The following is a 22811-nucleotide window of genomic DNA, read 5'->3' on the forward strand; positions in this document are numbered from 1 at the left end:
GGAGCTAGAGAAGGCAATTCATGCTATTGTACTTCCCCTCCCTGCAGTTAAGATCAGCTTCAATCCGTTCACCATGCATAGCTGAGCAGAAGTAAACACGGTAGGGCTCTATATGGTCCCGAGACTGTCCACCCATCCTTTGAGTACTGAAATTCTCTTGTGTGAGAGAAAGCTCTCTTGTCCTAAGAGGTATTTAGTGCCAAACTTGAAAAATGTATTGCCATAGCTTAAGGTCTCCAGTGTAGAAAAAGAAACTCTCTCTTATCAGAGTGGTTATTTTGCACAAGTCAGTAGAGAATAGGCAACCAAATTTTACACTCAAGGAACAGTCTATTGTTTAGCTGAATGTAAGACAACTCTAAATATAAAACATAGAACACTAATCTGCTTGATTTATTGCTGTTGAGAGATTGTTAGAAGTTTCTTTAAGAAATTTTATAGATGTATTAATTTCTCCATTTGGAGACCAATTGTGTATATATATATATACACACACCCTAATGTATGTATATATCTACTTTGTAATATATGTTGGTACAATAATGAAAATCCAAAATCAATATTGAAATATTTGAAGAGATTTTAATGTTAATCATGTTTAATTTTAAAGAAAAAGTTCATATATTTGAAAAGAAATAAAAATTTGTGCTTCAATAGAAATTTGTTAAATACAACATTATTTTCCAAAAGCAAGTACATTGTTTTCCAAAGTACCCCATCAGATGTTTCTCCTTTGGCTTTCTCCACTTATCCTATCTCTACTTCTTCAGTAAAACTTTTACCTAGTTCCTGCACTTCTGCCCCTTGATTGAGATGACCCAACTAAGGTCTGTTAAGTTCAAGATCCTAATGAAAAAATAAAAACAATGAGCTCCCTTTTCCCTTTTGTAATCCTGGCCAAAGTAATCTTGTGTTTGTTCTGTTTCTCATTCGCAGAGATCTTGTTGGAGAGGGTTATCATATGTCTGTGGGATGATTATTCCTGGCACACTCAGACATGCCAATGTGCTAATTAATTCCCAGTTAAGCAGGGAGGAGCTCTTGCACATCCACCACCCCCCATCAGAGATGCAATTAAACACATGTTAAGGCAGATGTTCTGCTTCATGTTTCATAGTAGGCATCCATCCAAAGGGCTGCAGATTTCTTCAAGGCCCTGTAGGTGGAGCAAATAAAATCATCAGGCAGGTGCAATTCTATTGAAACAAGAATTCATCCATGGAATATTTGCTTGCTTGCCTGGTTCAGATCAATCTAGTAGTTTCCATTTTTATCAGACATTCTTGTTTGACCAATAGAAGCAGTTAAATATATTGTTCTTAACGGGTGAGTTTTTTTTCCTTTCATGGAGGAGATTGAACATTTCCCCCATTTTATTTTCTTCTGTAGCTATAGACTTATATGGCAATCCATCCTTTATCTGCCCACCTACCCCAGTTTTCTAATGCCAAAGATATGATTTTTCTAGGCTAGGATACAAAAATGGAGAGGCCAGATGAGGAGTCCTGTTCTCACAGAGTTCCTCATCTAGCTTGGCAGACATGGAAAAGATAATTTATTACAACACGTTATGTTACCACAGATGTGGTGTGGTAAAGATCACCAATGAAGGGATCCAGGTCCTTCAAGAATATGTGACAAAGGTAGTTTTGGGGACCAGTGAAGACTGAAATAAGGAAAATATATTTGAGATGAACCTTGGAGATTGAATGGGAAATGGACAAGGTGACATAAGGGAGGTTGTGGTTTGGAGGAATGTTCCAAGCAGAAGAAAAAGTGGCAAGCAAACAAAATGACCAGGAGAGGGGGGTTTTGTAGCAACTGAAAATGGGTCACAAATCTGGAGGACAGAGATGCAGGAAAAGAGCAGTGGAGCAGTGAGGCTGAGGCAGTAGGCAGAGATTAATCCCATCAGGCCTCGCCTTGTTGGTGGTATTCAAAATACATTTTGATTTCCCCATCCTAAAAGAAAGAGAAAGTTGTTAACCCCAGACTACTGACTGCTATTTTGACCAGCACAACATTCTGAAGGAAACTCAGTGTGAACGCCTCTGGATGAGCATGAACTTTCAATCTCAGTAAAGCTTCACTACCCTGGCCTGGCCAGCTCAGCCCAATTTGCACATTTGTGTCACCCTGGGTGCTGCAGACACCTTAGGTTGCAACACTGGACCAGGTGACTTGATAAACTTTTAAAGTATGTGTGAAGCCCTTTTGAGGGTGCAGAACCAAAAACGCAGCCTTTTGTTCCAACAAGCTTGAAATATCATCAAGTAGTAAGGCATATTTACTAAGAAGTTCCCAAAAGCAATAGAAAAATGGTTATGTATTTCCATTATCATTGATTTTGTTGCTGTTGATCCCTGCAGAGTGTTGTGTCCATTTTGGGTTCAAGGGTATCCCTTAATGGCTCTTGGGTGAATGAAAACAAGCCAGTGAATAGTCTGGGGGTGGCAGTGAAAAGAGATGAGAGCTATAAGCTGGAAGAAATTATGTTATTACCTGACGATATCTCCAAACGCTCGCAACATGGGCTTATTCACGTACTTCAATCCATGCTTGGCACACAGTGATCTCACTAGAGGTGCCACTTTGTGATAATTATGCCGCGGCATCGTGGGGAAGAGACTAGAGAAATGGACAAGAGATATGAAACAGATCTAAACAGAAATGCAAAAGAGTTCTCTTTCTTCCATTACCAGAAATGAAGACCCACCTTGACTTTGCACAATGTTTCTGTTCTAGGAAGTTCAAAAACCCTTGACAAAACACTCTCCTCTTATCTCTTAACATGTAAGCCGTGTGGGTGAGCCTTGTGGGTGTTAAATGTTTGGGAGATGCTAATAGAATAAATAGTAGCTCCACTGAATATGTTTATTTTTGGCCAAGGTTATCTACTGATCAGCCAGGTGACTGACTTGGGTTTTAATCTCTCCTTCTCTAAAATATAAATAATAATCCTTTAATGTTGTGCTGAGGTTTCAAAAGACTATTATAAAAGGAAGGATGAGAAAATCTCATGTGCAGGTATAAAATCTTTCTTTTTCCTGATTATTCCAGATAAAGAGAAAGTGGAAATTTCTTCCCTGAATATTGTGGAGAGATTGATGCTCCAGGATTATCCTTTTTCTTTTTCTTTATTATATGTCTACCTATTGCCAAAAAAGCCTTTTAGAAATTACATCAGGAACCGGTTTTCATTGTTGGTTATTTTATAATTTTGCTTGAAAAAGATATTTAAATTAAATTGTAGTTAAATTTCAACACAACTTGATTACCCAAAGAGTATTCTCTTCCTCAAGTTTCACTAGCAAAGTAAAAGCACAGAGAACAATGACCAATTTCCAAGTCTGTGTGTCTGCAACTGAGTCACGTTCAGATTCCACTTCACTTTATCACAATTGTTAAAGCCCCTTCTTCCCCCGCCCCCTCTTTTTTTATTTATTTGACAGATAGAGTTAGACAGTGAGGGAGAGACAGAGAGAAAGGTCTTCCTTCTGTTGGTTCACCCCCAAAATGACCACCACGGCTGGCGCTGTGCTGATCCGAAGCCAGGAGCCAGGTGCTTCCTCCTGGTCTCCCATGTGGTGCAGGGCCCAAGCACTTGGGCCATCCTCCACTGCCTTCCTGGGCCACAGCAGAGAGCTGGACTGGAAGAGGAACAACCAGGACTAGAACCCGGTGCCCAAATGGGATGCCGGCGTCGCAGGCGGAGGATTAACCAAGTGAGCCATGGTGCTGGCCCCTCCTTCCTTCTCTTAACATTGATGCTGATAAAGAGTAGCCTTTAGAGAAAAAGATTTATTTTTCTCTTTTTCTGAAATCCTGAGCTTGGAGCTCTGCTCTGAACTTTGGGGCTAAATGACTACCTCTATCCTACCATGAACTTTCTATCACTCACTGGTGCTCGATTTGGAAGTTCAGGTGCCCTGTAAACCAATCGTTGAAAAAGGACTGTTCAATATTACAAGTGGCCAAAACCTGCAAAGAAAAAAGGTCACATTAAATATAAATGAGCCAAAGTGTCAAACAAAGGACATGTTTATTTGTTCTTTTACTCAGTCTACCCTTCTTATAAGTGTGTATTGTATACCTATGTTGTATAAGAATCTGTAAGGATCCTGAATCTGTATATATGAAATGCATGAAATTTGTATAACTTAAATAAAAATTTTAAAAAAGAAACTATAAGGAATATTAAAGACATACAATCTTAAGTCTCAGGAATTTACAATTTAAAAAGGCAGTAAGATTTTTCTATAAAGTACATAAAAGGCAACAGATATGCAAAACAATGCAGGATTTGAGGAAGAAAGTCATTATTGACCTTGGTGTCATGAATGAAGACTTTGGAGGTGGGATTATAGACTCTGGTTGAGATTGTCGGGGTTGTAGACCATTTCCACAGAGTGGACTTGAAGGACTTCTGAATGAGAAGTGAGGCATTCAAGGGTCTAGCCAAAGGTTCTATGCACAGAAATGTGTTCCAACATAAATAGTTTCCTTTGTATTCTTATGTATTTTATTTGAGGCATTTAAATAACATTATCTTGAGAAGGAGTTCATGGGCTTCTCCAGACTGGCAAGATTAACATCCAAATGAATGCCATCTTATTCAATGCCTTTTGAGGTTTAATTCTAGCTGAGATTTTTGCCATTTTGAATGTTGTATGTGATAATTCTATGTTAGAGTTAGCCAAAGTGTAATTTAGAGAATCTTAAGGTCTCCAGGTCACCTTCATGAGATCTGCAAGGCCAAAAACTATCTCACTTCTTGTTCTATGGTGGAATTTTCCTGATGTTATTAAACTTGATATGGCATTATCACTCTGATGATATCATGTTTGGGATTTATTCTTGTTATTTTAACATTAATGAATAAACAGATATTTATTAAATTTTTAATTATCCATTTTCACTTCAAATACAGTAAACACCAATGGATAAAATCCCACATAAACAAAAGCTCTTTGAGGTTATCAGTATCAATAACTATTTTTTTTTTTTGACAGGCAGAGTGGACAGTGAGAGAGAGAGAGACAGAGAAAAAGGTCTTCCTTTGCTGTTGGTTCATCCTCCAATGGCCGCTGCGGCCAGTGCGCTGCGGCCGGTGCACTGCGCTGATCCGATGGCAGGAGCCAGGTACTTATCCTGGTTTCCCATGGGGTGTGGGGCCCAAGGACTTGGGCCATCCTCCACTGCACTCCCTGGCCACAGCAGAGAGCTGGCCTGGAAGAGGGGCAACCGGGACAGAATCCGGCACCCCGACCGGGACTAGAACCCGGTGTTCTGGCGCAGCAAGGCGGAGGATTAGCCTAGTGAGCCGCGGCGCAGGCTAGTATCAATAACTTTTAAGAGTGTGAAGCAGTTGTATTATTTTCGTTATTATAAGAGAGAGGACATTGAAAACACCAGGAATCTGGCAGGCTAGTGAAGGAGTCTTCCTAACTTTAGATAGTAGCTATAGACATGAAGTGATAATGTACTATTTTAAGTAAATCTCTTAAAGTGACTTTGGGAATAACCATTACAGAGTAGGCCAAATCTGTCCTCTGGACTTCAGTTGACTGATCCTTTGTTTAGAGCAAAAAGGCTCTATAATTAAGTTGCGTAGGTTCAAACTTCCTAATTTTGACCTGACACAAGTGACTGAATCTTTTCATGGCTCAATTTTATCATCTGTAAAGTCACAGTAATCATAGTGCCTACCTTAGTAGCTACATAGTTCCTGGCAAGCATTCAATGAGGATGAGTTGTTAGTATTCCAGGTGATTAAAATTTAAAGAGGTATGGTTTGAAGGATTCTCCCTTAGTGATTCCAGCATTTACCTGAGTGCTGAGCCAATCCCGGTTCTCCTCTTTGCTCATTTTCATTGGAATGTGGCTCATCTGGGTAACATAGGCAATCCAGGGACTTTCAAGAAACCTTTTGGGGAGTGAAAAGGAGGAAGTGATGACTCTTTGAGGTATTTCAGTTGCAATCACTGGGCTTGCATAACCACTTGTAGAGCCAGCTGAACATGGGAGGAAATGAAAGAAGTTCAAAGGTTCCAGTAAATGGAAGTCATTCATTTTCCTTTTTGAACTTTTCTATCTACAGGTGCCACACTAGGACATTCAGTCTATCCTGAGGGCGAACGTATGGAAGCAACACTTTCAATGGTTTCTGTAGTTTCTGTGAAATAATAAAAAATACCAGGGTCTCCAAGGACATATGCAAATTAGTTAACAGCCTGGATTTTGTCATCAAATAGAGCTGGGTTCAAGTTCTTTGGCCTTTCCCTAACCTGCTTTATGACATTGGGCAAGTGGTTTAATCTCTGTGAGCTTCACTTCCCTTAACAGAAAAATAAAAATGATTCTATCAACATTGTAGGATTGTACAAGGATTACATCAAATAAGATAATGCAAAGAAAGCCTTAACAAAGTGTCGGATGCATAGTAGCTACCATTATCCTTATAATTACATAGGATTTAGAGTAAGAGTGCAACGGAATGAGGGAGGAATAAAGTAGAAAGTTGAAGGGTGTAATTTGCTAAAAATAAAGTCAAAAGCCATTTGGTTTTGGGAAAATCTATTCTTGGAAAAGAACTTATAAAATTCCTGTGCTGTCAGGGGTTATGATGTCCAATCTAAAGTACTTGGTGGAGGGCAACAGAAATGCTGCAATTAGGATCACAGCAAATGGAAGAAACATGGGCCAGAAAAATTCTTGCAAGGAGCTTGTGTTGTTCACTGATTTCACTGTTTTTATTTTTCATATTTGCTTGGAAATACCTCTGCTTCAGGACATGGGTCATGGTATCCTAGTCTTCTGCTTATCCCACATACCCTAGTGAGAAAGGTAAGAGGACCATCTAGGTTATGAGAACAAAAGAATACTCTTACTTGACCAAATATATGAGCAGAAAGCTTCCAAAAATTCCATAGAAAGGGCTGAATGTGATGAAATATCGGATATAAAAGCTGCTGACGCAGGCAATGTCCTGAAAAGAAAACACTTGAAAGTTAGACGCTACAAATATAATTGCATTTCCTCTTCAATGGGCGGGGGTCCATTCATTTGCTGTCTGCATCTTATGCTTTGTTACTCAAGGAAGCTATATCTGGAGGTCACCAAGTAGGTTCACTTTCAGAGGCTCAGCCAAGTTACTCACCACCCAGTACTTCTTAAGGTACATCATTTGCATGGATTGCAGATTGAAATACACAGGCATGAGGAGAGGGAGCCCAACTGCAAAAGGACAACAACAGCAACAAAAGACAATGTCAGTAGATGAGCAGAATCCGACCCCAATGCAAGTCATCAGGAGTCTGTCTGTTAACATGTCACCCCTGGATGTTGGCTCCGGACAGGAGGCAGAGTGCAGATCCAAAGCCACATCCTGAACTTGGGCTTTCCAAGTCTAAGTTCTAGATTCAAGCTCCTTTAAAAAGGATTGAGAAGTTTTGAAGACTTGAATCACTTTTTTTTTTTTTTTGACAGGCAGAGTGGACAGTGAGAGACAGAGAGAAAGATCTTCCTTTTTCCGTTGGTTCACCCCCAATCGCAGCTGCTGCCAGCGCACCACACTGATCCGAAGCCAGGAGCCTGGTGCCTCTCCTGGTCACCCATGCAGGTGCAGGGCCCTGGCACTTGGGTCATCCTCCACTGCACTCCCGGGCCACAGCAGAGAGCTGGCCTGGAAGAGGAGCAACCGGGACAGAATCCAGCACCCCGACCGGGACTAGAACCCGGTGTGCCAGCGCTGCAGGTGGAGGATTAGCCTAGTGAGCTGCGGCGCCAGCCTTGAATCACTTTTGACGGAGGCATCCTTGAAGAGCTTTTGCTGTGAGCTTTTAAATATTGTAAGGCCAGGCCATTGGAACCCTTCAGTTTTCCCATATGCTCAGGGTTGGGCTCTATCACAATATGTTGGGGTGGCAGAATTAACAACAGTGTGCTCAGTTCCTGGCCGGAGAGTGATTTGTTTGCTTCTACCTCAGAATCATCAAAGCCTTTGAAAGCACAAAGGAATCTTGTGGTCCTTTGCTTGTGGCAAAGACTCTCCCTTGACCAACCTGTAGTCATATCCTCCGAGCCCTCTTCTCGACAAGGTCTCCATCCTTGGCTATGAAGACCGTAAACTCTTGGCACAAATGATTTCATTCGCTTCCCATCCCACCACACACCCACCAAGAAACTTGAGCAAGCACTAGCATAGTCTGTAAGCATCCAAGACCCCATCACTGGGATGACCCCAGTCCTCTTAAAATTCCTGTCTGAAGAACTCAGTTGCCAAAAGAATTTTCTGTTTGTTCCAGGCAAAACATGACTGTAGGCACCTGCTCTTCCTCTTTTTAGAGCATTTACTTTAGAAACTGACACTGGTAAGGCCTTTTCTCTCCTTTTGAGATATATTTTCCACAATCCAGATATATCTTTCTCAAGGACCTAAAAGCTGTCCTTTGGAAATGTAATCATCAAGTATAGAGCCTCTGTCTCTGTGGGAAGGCAGGGACTTAACTTCAACAGTGCCAGTTAGCAAACTCAGATGGTCTGACCTTAGCACATAGACCAACTCCCCTACTTGCACCCTACTCCCTAGTGTTTTCTGTTAAGATATTTTGGCCTTTAAAATTACCTTCTCCACTTTTGTTTCTGCAGAGTTAAGCTCAGCTTATACTGATGTTTCCTCTATTGAAGTAGCCTGAATCAAATTTATCTTGTTCCTTTCAACAAGCGTCCAGCTCATTTTCTCTATGACAGTTTGAGTATGACTTGTTAGTATCCAAGATACTAAGCTGGCATTGAAGAGAAAGATGAAAGAGCTCTTGGTAGTGGTGGTGGCAGAGTAGGGTAGTCTGCTTTGTAAGGGGATCATGCTACAGTGAATAAGCATGGTTAATGCATTCCTTATAAACTAAGGGCATATTGCACTATCACACAGGGGAGGCAAATTAATGAAGCACTATATATTTTTTAAAATTGAGAAAATTCATCACTACCAGACCAGACTTATAAGAAATTACAGTAGAAGCAGCATCATGGAAATTCAAGACACTACTAAATTCACTAACAAAGCAAATACTATCAATAACTAATTAACAAAATGACAAGTATTAGGTCTTATCTATGATCATTAACCTTGAATGTAAATGGATTAAAATTCTCAGTCAAAAGATGACAAGGTTGGATAAGGAAATAAGGCCCAACTATATGCTGCCTACAAGAAACTCACTTCATAAGTAGACACACATAGGCTGAAAATGAAGGATTATAAAAAAGGTATTCCAGGCAAATGGAAACCAAGAACAAGCAGGAGTAGTTATATCCATATGAGATAAAAGAGCCTTTATATCAAAAACTGAAAGAGACAAAGAGGGACATTACATATTGATAGAAGGATTGATTCAGCAAGAAGTAACAATGATAAATATATGTACACACAACACAAGAACCCCTGGACATATACAGAAAAAGCTATTAAAGACAGAGAAAAGTTCAGAAAAGAAACTTCCTTGTGCAAACACATACCCTGTTAGACAGGGTTCACTCTCTCAAAATGGGGTACCAATGTCCTTATTTGTCTTGTCAGTTGTGTGGGGATGGGGCAGATGATGAGTGTGTGATGAGGGAGGCTGAGTCCCTACTGAGGAAGAGGCAGCAGTGATGGTTGACCCCAGATTCCTAACATTTTACTCAGCAGCTGTCCTTCTCAGGCAGGTTTCAGTGTTACAGTGGTCTAGATGTGGGCAGATCACTCCATCTGCAACAGGGTTTTTCAGCCTCAGCAGTGTGGGTGTTTGGAGCCACACAATTATTTGTTAGGAGAGGCTGTCATTTGCATTAGAGAACCTTTAGCCGTCTCCCTGGCTTCTCCTCACTGCCTGTCACTACCATCTCTCCCCATCCTTTGTGATAACCAATAATGTCACTAGACATTGTAAAATGTCCTGGGTGGCAAAGGGGAGGGTGGCTTTCCCTTGGTTGAAAACCTTTTGTCTCTAGGAAACATTTGGTTTCTTTTCCTGATTTTGGTTTATTTCCCAAATGCGTAAATAGGTTTTTGATAAGCAGATGTGGGAGTTCTTTAAAATTTTTCTTTGTGAGTTGTAATGAGGTTGATTTTGGTTAAGGACAAAAGCTCTTACTTATAATGTTCTTTTATGCATGTCAGAATTATTTAGCTACCCTTATATATTTTTTTTTTGACAGGCAGAGTGGAAAGTGAGAGAGAGAGAGAGAAAGGTCTTCCTTTTGCCATTGGTTCACCCTCCAATGGCCGCCACGGCCGGCAGGCTGCGGCCGGCGTACCGCACCGATGGCAGGAGCCAGGTACTTCTCCTGGTCTCCCATGGGGTGCAGGGCCCAAGCACTTGGGCCATCCTCCACTGCACTCCCTGGCCACAGCAGAGAGCTGGCCTGGAAGAGGGGCAACCGGGACAGAATCCGGCGCCCCGACCAGGACTAGAACCTGGTGTACCAGCGCTGCAAGGCAGAGGATTAGCCTAGTGAGCCGCGGTGCCGGCCTAGCTACCCTTATATTTTAAGCCTATCCCACAATCTCTCTCTCTCTCCCTCTCTTTCACACACATATACAAGCACACACACATGTATATATGTTTATACACACATATACATATATGTATATACACGCATACATACATATATACATGTATACACGTATACATATACATGTATACACTTATATGTACATGTGTATACATGTATATGTATGTGTATCGTTATTAGTCAGATTTTCATTACTACATGCAAATACCTAAGACAAGTTACCTATGAAGGAAGGAAGTTTATTTTGGTTCACAGTTTTGGAGATTCACAGTCCAAGAGGAGGTGTGCACCACTGGTGAGGCCATGTGGTGAGGTCGGAGGATGGCAATGTTAGAACAAGTGTGGCAGAATGATAACACAGAAAGCCAGGAAACAGAGACAGTGGCTACGCCCAACTTGGCTTTCGTAACCATCCCTCTCATGAGCACTGTCTTTGGAGGGCATGCCCCCAGTGACTGAAGGAACTCCCACTAGGCTCTCCTCCTAAACACCATAACTGAATTCCACTTTCCTAATACCACCAACCCACAACTCTGTATTTGAATATTTGCACACATTTGGGAGTTGAATCCTATTCAGACCATAGTGGCCTCATATATCCTACAGCTATATGTAAGCCATGGAGGAATAGCCAGTTCTCTTCCACGTGGAAGCTTGATAACTGCCTTTTATTTATGGACTTTATCTCTTCCTGATATCATACTATAAATGCTTTAGCATTATTTTCCAGTCTCTTTCCTCTCTGTGTGAATACCACTGTTTCTTTCTCTTGAGAGGTGTTTAGTCTTTCCAGGATAAGAGTGCCAGATGGAACACCCCTCGACTGGCATTCTGCCTTCCCTCCCACTTGGAGCATCCCTTTCCTTTCCTGCCAAAACCCCAGAGCGGTGCAATACCTGCTAGAAATGCTTATTTGCTTTTCCATTTTCCTTCTCAGCCCTGGGAGTCTGAAGTTAGACATGCTACTTTTCTCAGTAACAATAAGCCATCGCCTGACCTCTGTGAGGAATTCTGGTCACTTATTTGGGCTCAATAAGGGCTGGCTTTAAGAAAATGGGATTATTAGGAATGTGGCTCTGGGAGACTCACCCATGTAGAAGTACAGGTGCTGCTTTTCATAGTCAATGTATTTGATTTTCTTCTTGCCATACTGAAGAGAGAATAAAACCATAATAAGAGGCAATACTCCTGGCTTCACACTCAAGATGTGTGTGTGTGTGTGTGTGTGTGTGTGTGTATGTGAAAGAGAGAGAGAGAGAGAGAGAGAGAGAGAGAGGAGAGAAATCTTCACAGAAGAAGTCATCTGATCAGTACTCACTGACTGTCAAACCTGATGCATTAGAAGAAACAGAGTGGGATAGGAAGGAGTCTTTTGGCTTCTTTTTGCTATAATTAAAAGTGGACAATTCTTGCATGGATGGATTTTTTCATTTGACTATGGGAATTGTGGTCATTTTTTTTATTCTCATAGAATACATTTTGAAATTTTTCCCCTTGTGTGATGCAGAATGGTGGTTGAAAAGGGGATAGTTCAATTGAGTTTTTCTGGCTCTTCTTCAGCCCTACCACTATATTTAAGATTCTCCTTGAAGCTGTGCTCCATCTCCTTTCATTTATCTGACAGCCATTGGTTGTGTAACAGAAGATATAGGCATGTCCCCCTCCTATCTGTCTCATTTTTCCTCTTTGTGTTCTCCTCATGGATCTCATGCTATGATTTACTAAGACACGATGGCATGATATATATTCATTATATATTAAGTAATAAATTATTATTTGTAATAATTGTTATATTCCATTCACTACTGAGAATTTATGATTCATTTCCTAGGAGTCCCATTCACTAATTTGACTTGTTCTCAGTTCCCAAAGACAGAATATGCTTTGTGAGGAGACAGGGATAATGGCTGTATAATAATGTAATGTCTGCTAGGTTAGGAGTACCGAGGAAACTATTTATTGAAGGAATTGGTGAGTGAATGATAATTTGTACCTGCGATATATTTTCTCCTATATTCACTCACTTATAACTCTATGGGCTGATTAAATTCCTGTTTTTTCCATTCCTTTGCTATATTCCTTCTTATGCATAGATTTTTCTTTTCTATTTGAAAAGTTTATAGTTGGTACATTCTTCTCTTATTGTTACAAACAAAAATATGGTGATGAAATAATACAATTATTAGCAGTTACTTCTTAGCCTTCAAATATTTAAATAGTGGGGAACATGGGAAAGGGACTAATAAAATGCCAGGACTTGATAAACCTAAATGGACTGGTTGAGAATTGTCTCCCTCCTAAAATCTTTGGTAATTTAAATAGTCCTTTACATGTTGGTTTTTAGGGTGAAGTATTTTTAAGAAATCAATAACTAAGAAACTTTAGAGATAAATTTTCTGCTCCTTTTTCTATTGTTTAAGAAGTTCAAATTGGAGATGGAGTCTCTGGGTGTTTTACCTATTTAGGCTGTGGTTCAAATACAAATGAACCAAAATGAACATGAGATAAAAGTAAGCAGCATAATTTTTTTCTAATTGGGCTAAAGTTAGTTGAAATAAATAGCTATTTAGATGTTTGTGATCCTGTGCTTAGTGAATGTATGGATTTGTCTTCTCTTGGTGAACAGTTGTCCACATCCCTTGCTAAACTTCAGAGAGCCACGCCATCCCTAGTTCCACTATCTATTAGCTTGTGTTGCCTCAGAGTAGTGACAAGCACTGGGCAAGGACCTGTCATTGAGATTGCTCAAGCAGAATGATATGGGTTATCAAACTCCTGTTGTGGGAGGTTTGACTTGATGACCTTTACAGTCATTGAGTCATAACTTCAAATGTCCTTCTATTTTTACAACCCCAGAATCCGTTATTTTGTATATGCATCCTGGACCTAAAAGGATCAATGTACTCAGATCATTCTCGAAGACAGAAGTCCATCTGTATTTTTTTTTTTTTTCTGAGTCAAGGCTGTAAATCTTTCTAGAAACCTCTTCCAGGAACACTTCTCTGATGTCACAAGATTTGAAACATACCTTGACAGGTTGCGTATCTCCAAGCAGAAAAAGTGGGCCCATGTCAATATCTGGGTCTTTGGGGTAGATGTTTGGTTTTACATGATGTTGAAAGTGTCGGTTATTCCACCAGTTTACAGACAAGCCCTGAGAAGAAGAAAGGGCTCATTAGGTGAAAGATTTATTTTCTGAAATGCCCACAACTGTCAGACTTTTGTGCATGTATTCCTGTAGTCAAAATGAAATATTTGAGTTATTGAGTTGCCTCTGTTGCTGGGCCACAAGATGCCTCATTGGACAAAGTATATCACAGATTACAAAGAAAGAATTCTCTGATCCAGGGGTGTAACTTCAGGCTAAAACAACTTTTGATAATGAAAACCATTAAAACCTGTTGAGACAAAATGTTTTCCCATTCTTCTCATATTTGATGTTTTTTAAAAATTCCAAAGGTAGGTGGAGCAGAGAGTATTATTCCTATTGCACACATTAAAAAGCCTTAGATTCAAGACTTTAATTAGTTCTGGGGAAAAAAAGCAGCCCCAAGTATCTTTCGTCAATGAATATTTCAAAGAATCATAGCACTGAGTGATCTCCTTGGGGGGCTTGGCTCAGATCATTGTATGGCTCTGCTTCAGTACTTTCATATAAAAATAAATGAGAATAAAAACATTTTAGCTGATGCCAAGCTTGAATCCCTCTGATTAGGTTGTTTGTGATTTCTCTCTCACTGAAAGTCTGTAGGTTGCTGGTGGTTTTCCCTATCACTGAAAGTCTAAAAGTTTAAATAGAGAATAGGGTTTGGAAGTCAATCAACTTAGTTTCATCCAAATGGATGACTACTACTGTGTGATTGGGGCAAATCACCCATATTCTTTGAGGCTCAATTCCATCTCCAGTAAATACAGCCCAATGACATTTGTCTATCTGGGTTGTTTGAGGAAGATACAGAATACTGATTTTAAAATGTTGGCAGATTGCATTATTATAAGTTACAGAAGAATAAACAGGAGCAATAATTTTTTGCATATTTGACATCTCTTAAAAAAAAACAAGATCAAGAATTCTACAACTACAATGTCTAATACAGTAGCCACTAGCCTCATGTGGCTATTGAGTATTTAATATCTGACCAGATTAAGATGGGCTATAAAGTATAAAATAAATACTGTGTTTTGAAGGTTATATGAGAAAAGGAATGTAAGATATGTTATTAGTAATTTTTATATTGTTTACATATATAAGTGATAATCTGTTGAATAGATACGGAGTGATAAAGTTGTCATTCAAATGTGACAATTAGAAAATTGAAAATGACATATGTCATTTTAATGTGGCTTGTGTGATATTTCTGTTGTGGCATGCTGGTCTATATATTATACATCTTTGGTAGGAGGGGATGAATTTGTTTGAAAACCCTTAAGGTTAGCATTGTCTTCCATGGTCTTTGCAGAGTCCTCTCTTAGCAACTCCCCACCCACCTCCTACCAGCAGGAGCAGTATTCTCATCTCCAACACGCCCTAATATTCTTGTGGTGGAATCTCTCCTCCAGGCCAGATCTTCCTTCTCAAGCTCATGGAATTTCTGAATATTTTCTTTTGTTTATCTCATGAATCGCAATCTCAGAGCATCCCAAAATGAACTCATCATTTCTATTCTCCCTTTTGGAGCCTCTTACACTCTCAACTTTTCCCAGCCAATTGCGTATGACCTACTCACTCCTCTAATCATGCATTCACTCATTTATCCATCTGCTCTTTATTTTGAATCAAGTCCCATGTGTCAGATTATTGAGCTATGTATTTGGTGTGTCAAGACAAACATAATAAAAATGAGGTTTCCACACTTATAAACATGTAATCTTTTGGGAGCTATAGATAATTAAACAAGGATATTGTGATAAGGAATGATTCTTTTTTTCAATTAAGCTAACATTTGATTTTCTCCACCAGTTGACTATATTCTTTTAGCCAATGACTGTAATAATTGGTAACTGGGAGACAGGTTTTAAGTCACAATAGGCTAAGGACTAGATCTTAATAGCACCAAGCCTTTGAGATTAGAACAGTAGCTACAGTAATTATAGGTGTGATCCAAGTAACTGACTCCACCCAGGCCCTCCTACCTTGAAGCCAGTATTACTGAAGACAAAAAAAAAAAAAAAAAAAGTGTGTGAGAGAGGATGACGGCTCCTTATATCAGGCCTATCTATGCAGGAACCACCCTGAATCATTCCTCACTGCCAAGTTGGGTTCTTCCTTGGTACAGGTGGAAGGGACAGGCTTTGAGCCAAAACCAACTGAATTTGAATCCCTCTTTGGCAATCTGCTAGGTGTGTGACTTTGGGCAAATAATATGCTTGACACTCCTTTCCTTACCAGTGTTTTAGGATGCAGTCACAGAAACTTAATAGGCCAGCTATTCTAGGAAGGTCCTATTTTCAAAGATGCGGGGGTCTTCAAATATTCATGGAAAATTCACTTTATCAAAAACCTATGGATGAATTTCAAAATTTTTTATGCCAAAATAAATATCTTTAATTTCATTTTCCAACAAAGGTTCTGAAGAACCCCTCTAATTCTGCCTACAGTATCCCTATAATAGTGATGAGGGTAAGGCAAGGAGTCAGGAATGGATAAGGAGCTAAAGATTGCTAACATTCAAGCATTGCACCACCCAAATTGTCATATCTTCCATGCTAACATGGCGTGAGTGAGGACTCAGCACAGCCACTCCTCATCATGAAGCTAAGCCTCAACTTACATCAGGTACCAGGTGCCATGACATCTTCTAGAGACCATCATGTATACTGAAGCCCTACCCAAAATCCTGTCTCTTTTGGATTTTCAGTCAGGTACTGCCCTGACCCCTACCTATGTCTCTAGTCTGAGTAAGGACAATTCTCTCTCTTGAGGTTGCCAGCACTCACATTTGAGCATGTACTATTTTTCTGCTTTTTTGATAAATCCTAATCTTCTGTTTATCTCTACCTACATCTCCCCATTGCATTTTTACACACAGGAAGATAAGAGCCTGGATGAAGTACAGCTGTGACTACAGAGTACACATTGAATATCATTTATCCGAAATGTTTTGGACCAGAAGTGTTTCAGATTTCAGAAATCTTTCAAAGTTTGGAATATTTTCATATACAAAATAAGATATCTTGGGGATAGAACCCAAGCCCAAACATGAAATTCACTTGTGCTTCATATATATTTTATACACATAGATTGAAGGTAACTTTATACAACATTTTAAATAATTTTGGGCATGAAACCATGTTTCATAGCATGGAATTTTCCACTTCTGGCATCTGTCAGATTGTTACTCCAAAAGTTTTGGATATGGGGGCATTTCGGACTTCAGATGTTTGGATCACAGATGCTCCACCTGTACTGCAGGAAGGAACAAAACGTATGCAGATAGTTCATGGCTTATTTTCAGAGGGCTCTTTTATTGTGTAAACGCTGTAAAGAACAGAACATAGATATTTTCCCACAGTTAGCAAAGGAAAATCCCCAAAGTCTCAGTATTTGTGCCTCTGGGGGAGGGGGGTAGTGGTAACTGATTTGAAGTTAAGATTTGGAACTTAAGTTGTGATGCATGTGAAAGGCAGGATATTGCTTTGTATCATTTTCTTCATCATCTTGTTCCTGTCTATCCTTTTTCTCCATGAGTAATTTTCTCTTCTGCACATAGGTGATGCCTACATTCATACTACACATGAATCTCTGGCTTTGCCTGAAAAAAGGCAAGGCATTTTTGATTTTCTTTTAGAGTCATTTCCCATTTTCTCATTCTATTCACAAGTCATCAAGATTATGTTTGTTTCAACTAATGAAAAATTGTTTTTGGAGACATAATTTACTTAGAAAGAACTAGGTACAGAGTTAGATCGATGGGAAAGCAGTGACTTTTAAAAGTGCAAGCCAGGGTGGGGCTGATCCAATATTCTACATATTGGCACCAGATCAACCACCAATTTTCTCCAGGGCAGATGAGTCCTGCCCTTCCTCTGACTCTTTGAACAATGGAAGGAAATAAGGAGGGGTTTGTTGCCTGACTCTTCACAACGACATAAAGGTTTACCCAGTGATAGGTATTTCCGAGTCAGTCCAAAAATGTCTCATCTATTGAGTGCTGGTGAATAGAGAGTAAAATGGTGTCCTACAGGAATTTTTTGGTTAAATGGAACCAGCTGATTTCAAGCACCTTGCAATGATGCTGAGATTTTTTGGTCTACTTCCCTATCTTCATAATACCATCATGATTAAACATATTTTTAATGATCTTGTATCCTTATTTTGGCTATGGAAAGACTGTTAGTTAATATGGTAATAGCCACCTATCTGCAGCTTCATTTTTTATAATCTCAGTCACCCAAGGCCAACTGTAGTCCAAAAATTTCATGTAGAAAATTCCAGAAATAAAACATTTGTAAGTTTTAAATTATCACTGTTCTGTGTTGAAATCATCCATATTTCTGCACCATCCTGCCTAGGACATGAATCATCACTCTGTGCTGTGTATCTGTGTTATGTAAACTATTTGCTCATTAGTTGCCTACAATATTCAGGGTTCCACATTATCTGTGATTTCAAACATCCACTGGGGGTCTTAGAACATATCCCTAGTGGATAAGGGAGGACTACACTTTAATAACTAATAATTATCAAACATATCCCATATTACAGGTATTGTGTTCAGCATGGCATATGAGTATCACATATAATCCTAACAGTATCCCTCTCAGATGAGGCCATCATCGCCCCTGATTTTATGGTTGAAGAAACTGAAGGTAAAAGACATTAAATAATGTGCTCAAAGTGACTAGCTCACTGGTGGTCAAGTTCTCACAGAAGGCAGGTCTGTTATTAGAGTAGCAGTTCTCAGTGCTGGCCAAGAGTTAAAACCATGTTGAGAGCTTTGAAAAATATGCTCATGGGGCCAGCTGATTTGGTACCGTGTTAAGGCTTGGGTTGCCTACAGCCCATACTGGAACCTGGCTGGAGTCTGAGCTACTTAACTTCCCATCCATCTTTCTTTTAATGTGTACTCTGAGGAGCAGCAGATGATGCTTAAGTACCTGGGTCTCTGCTACATACATGAGAGAATATGATTGAGTTCTAGACTCCTGAATTTGGCCTGGCCCAGCCATGGTGCTGTGGGCATTTAGGGAGTGAACCAGTATATTGTAGATCTCTACCTCTTTTTCTGTCTCTCTCTCTCTGTTCCCTTTAAATAAAATGAAAATAAATAAATAGAAATTGAGAATGAGACATACCAGTATGCAGATCCAGCTCACTGCAGATGATACTGCATGGGCATCAGTGTTTCTGAAAGGTTTTTCAGGTGACTTCAGATGTAATAGCCGGAATTGAGAGACCCTGTTCTGGAATCTACATGCTAAGAATTCTTCCACTTAAAAGCTTGTGGCCATTGGCTTTAAGGTAGCCCCTTTGAACATTCATCTCAGCTGGAAAATAAAGGTGCTGCAGTCTCTCTCTCATGGGAATTACATTAACAACAACCCCAGGACGCCAGTTCCGAATGCGAAACTTGGCAGACGCTCATCAGATTTGAGTTTCCATCTGCTCTCCCTTATCACTTGCTGTCAGCAGACACTGATGCTTTCTGTGGGCCTGCATCCAGCATTCTCTCATGCTCAATCCACTAGAGGCAGGGGAACCAGATAACCAGGTCTTTTTTGTTTTAAATATATGAATATACTTCAAACACTTCATGGGAAATGTGATTAAAAATACATATTTTGTGGAAAAATTTTTTGAAGTTCATGCATGCAGTCTTCAAAAAAATACATGGAAAATGTGTATTATGAAAAAAACTATGCATATATTTTAAATAATTTTTTCATCAAAATTAGCTCTGAGTCCATGAATGGTTTTGAAGTACCTTCACACACACACACACACACACACACACACACATATATATTTGAAAAACCTTTGTGTCCCTAAATCTGTATAATGAAATACATGAAATTCGTTCACCTGAAATAAATAAACATTTGTAAATAAAAACATATATTAAAAAAAACTCCGTGTTAAGGAAGAACAAGTAGACTGAGTCAGTGCCTATGGATTTTCCTGAGAGGCTTGGCTTGAAGCCAAGGATTTGGTTTACTGGGAGCACTGGTCTCTCTTCTGGGACACAGTACATAGTCACCAAATACTACAGAAGTTATAAAAGGCATAGACACAATTTAACTCTTCATATTACAGATGAAGAATACAGAGGGCCAGAGATAGAATACAATTTGCTCAAGATCACACAGTGAGTGCAGTCAGAACCAGGGCTAGAAGTTTCTCTCAGAGTACTTGTTCTATTAATGGGTTCCTTCCTTCATTCAATAGTTGGTTATTGGAGGTCTAGCATGTGCAAGGCAGTTTGCCAGGGGTGGCATTGTGGTAGTGTATAGGACAGTGTTCCTGCTTACAGAAGCTTATGCTGGGGGATAACACCAGCTGCCGACATCGACATCACCCCTGTTGTTTAAATCAGCCTGTTTTTTTTTTTTTTTCAAACTTCAACTCTTGAACAGAATCATCTGGCTTGCCCTGCCTATTTCTCTTACTTTTCACTTAAAAAAAAAAAAACATTAACCTTCATTTTTTCCTTCATTGTTTCATAACCCCCCTTGTAAAATTAATCAGGACTTCTGGATTTCCCTAGCTTCCCATCAATGACTGTTCAAATCCCTCCAGAGAATATTTTAATTCAAGATTTTACAGAGACCATTTTCATTTTGAAAGGCACAAACTTTCTTCTGTGATGTTCCTTAGGGTAATGGGGTTCCTGGGATTGAACCAAATAGTTTATCAGGGTAATTAAATATGAGTTTCTTAAATAAATGTTTTCCTTATAAAAATTAAAATGATTATTTTAGCACATTTAAAATATTATATTGTATATTAGTATATATATTATTCACACAATATACTTATATTTATGTATATATTATTATAAACAGTTTTTACACATATGAATAGCCATCTAAAAGTTCATGGGGGCCAGGCACTTGGTATAACAGCTAAGAAGCCACTTGTGATGTCTGCATCCCATATTGGACTGCCAGAGTCTCAATCCTCAATCCACTTCTAATTTCAGATTTTTGCTAATGCATATCCCTGGAAGGCAGGGCTCCAAGGTGATGGCTCAAGTACTTGGATCCTTGTCATACACAGAGGTGATCTGGGGAGTTATAGACTCCTGGTTTTGGCTTGGTTCAGCCTTGGCTAAAGCAGAAATTGGGGAGTGAACCAGTAGATGGAAGATTTCTCTTTGCCTCTGTATTCTGCTTTTTTAAAAATAAATAAGTATTTTAAACTATTTATGGAAATCTGTATTAGGGAGAAACTGTATGGATTTCAAAAAATTTTTGCACCAAAATGAACTTATATTTTAAATAATTATTTGAGAGAGAGAGAAAGAGAGAGAATGCTCCCATGTACTGGCTCACTCCCCAGTTTCTCTCATCAGCTGGGGCTGGGCCATGCTAAAGCCAGGCGCTGGGAACTCAGTCCAGATCTTCCACTAGTGGCAGACCACTTGAGCTATCACCTGTTGTGTCCTAGAGTACATATTGGAAGGAAACCGGAATCAGGAGCAGAGGGAAGACTTGACCCTAGAGACTCCAATTTGGGATTCAGTCATCTCAGCAGCTAAGCCAATCACCTGCCTGTAAACTTATCTTTTATTTCCATTTTCCATGAATTTTTTGAAATTTCCTCTCATGAATTCAGCTAAGCAAATGTGGAAGCCAGTGCCTTAGGGAATGAAGCTGAAAAGTCGCCAGCACACTCCATGGTATTCTGTACCTTGAGATGACACATCACAAATTTGTGCATCAGGTGGTTCCATTTGGACTTCTTAAATATGGAAAGGTGTCCTATGTCATGCTGTAAAAATGAACTCTGAGCCTGGAAGAGATGAAAATGTTGTTAGAGAAGTTAGGAACTCAAGAGTAAATCAATAAACCAGTCGAGTAGTAGATTTCTGAAACCATTTGAGAACAGTGAGAGATGATCACAAGCCAAGTTTAGGTTCTATTTCCCCCTTATTTATGCAAGTTGTTCTCAGACTAGAATGTTCTTACTATTACCCAAATCTTCCAGTGTGGCATGAAATGAGCATGGACTTAGAATCAGGCAGGCCTGTGTTCTAAACCATTTTTCACCACCTATGAGTTTCAGGACTGTGGTGGTTTACTTGCTAGCTCTGACCCTCAATTCTTTACAGTGTAAATGAGGGTAATAACATCTGACCCATGGAGCAGCTGTGCAACTTACATCTGAGTGCACTTTGCAACATTTATAGAAAACTGGAATTAAAGACAAGTTTTTAAAAAAAATTTTGTTTTATTTTATTGTATTTATTTGACAGATAGAGTTAGACAGTGAGAGAGAGAGACAGAAAGGTCTTCCTTCTGTTGGTTCACCCCACAAATGGCTGCTACGGCTGGAGCTTTGCCGATCTGAAGCCCGGAGCCAGATGCTTCCTCCTGGTCTCCCATGCAGGTGCAGGGCCCCAAGCACTTGGGCCATCCTCCACTGCCCTCCTGGGCCACAGCAGAGAGCTGGACTGGAAGAGGAGCAACCGGGACTAGAACCTGGCTCCCATATGGGATGCCGGTGCCACAGGCAGAGGATTAACCAAGTGAGCCACAGCGCCGGCCCCAACAAGTTTGTTCTATAAGATTTTTGAAATCCATGAGTAGATTTTTCATACTATGCATGTTACGAACTTTTTGAACATCGTATATACAAAGTGCCTAGCTTATGCTGAGCACCAAATAAATGTTAATTGCCTTTATTGTTCCTGAAAGTTGCTTTTCAAGGAATAAAGCAAATTGGGTTTTCAAGAAAGTACTTAATATGATAACGTCTGGAATCCATTGCTGTTAATTCTCTACAAATCCTTTCTCAACTGTTCTGCTAAGAATTGAATGTCCCTTTCTCCTTTAAAAGCACATGTTTGTTCTTTTCATTGGCATTAATACCATTTTGCCATGTTTAGCTAAACTAGGCTTGACATTGACTCCCACTTAACCTTTTCTTAGGGGCAAGTAGAATGTGAATTCCCCTTTATATCCACAAATACTGTTGGGTGCTTAGAAGCCATATTCAGAGATTCAGGCTTTGTTCAATCAAGATTTACTAATGTCCTGCCAAATGCCAGTAGTTGTTTGTCACATATGAGAAAACCTACATGCCCTCCTAGTTC

At 39.6% G+C, this 22811-nt stretch overlaps 1 protein-coding gene across 1 annotated transcript in view; it reads right to left on the reverse strand.

Annotated features, from left to right (window-relative positions):
- Window positions 1–562: 562 nt before the first annotated feature.
- LOC100356345 (fatty acid desaturase 2-like protein FADS2B) overlaps window positions 563–22811 on the reverse strand; it is a 37229-nt gene continuing 14980 nt past the window's right edge. Inside the window, exons 4-12 of the mRNA XM_002708962.5 lie at window positions 21407–21508; window positions 13586–13711; window positions 11647–11707; window positions 7160–7236; window positions 6891–6988; window positions 5830–5926; window positions 3902–3981; window positions 2503–2628; window positions 563–1156 (exon numbers count right to left, since the gene is read on the reverse strand). Coding sequence (XP_002709008.1) covers window positions 1105–1156; window positions 2503–2628; window positions 3902–3981; window positions 5830–5926; window positions 6891–6988; window positions 7160–7236; window positions 11647–11707; window positions 13586–13711; window positions 21407–21508 — 819 coding nt within the window. The 3' untranslated portion in view covers window positions 563–1104. The remainder of the gene's footprint in view (window positions 1157–2502; window positions 2629–3901; window positions 3982–5829; window positions 5927–6890; window positions 6989–7159; window positions 7237–11646; window positions 11708–13585; window positions 13712–21406; window positions 21509–22811) is intronic.

Source organism: Oryctolagus cuniculus, chromosome 1 (assembly GCF_964237555.1).
Source record: "Oryctolagus cuniculus chromosome 1, mOryCun1.1, whole genome shotgun sequence".
Classification (NCBI taxonomy): Eukaryota; Metazoa; Chordata; class Mammalia; order Lagomorpha; family Leporidae; genus Oryctolagus; species Oryctolagus cuniculus.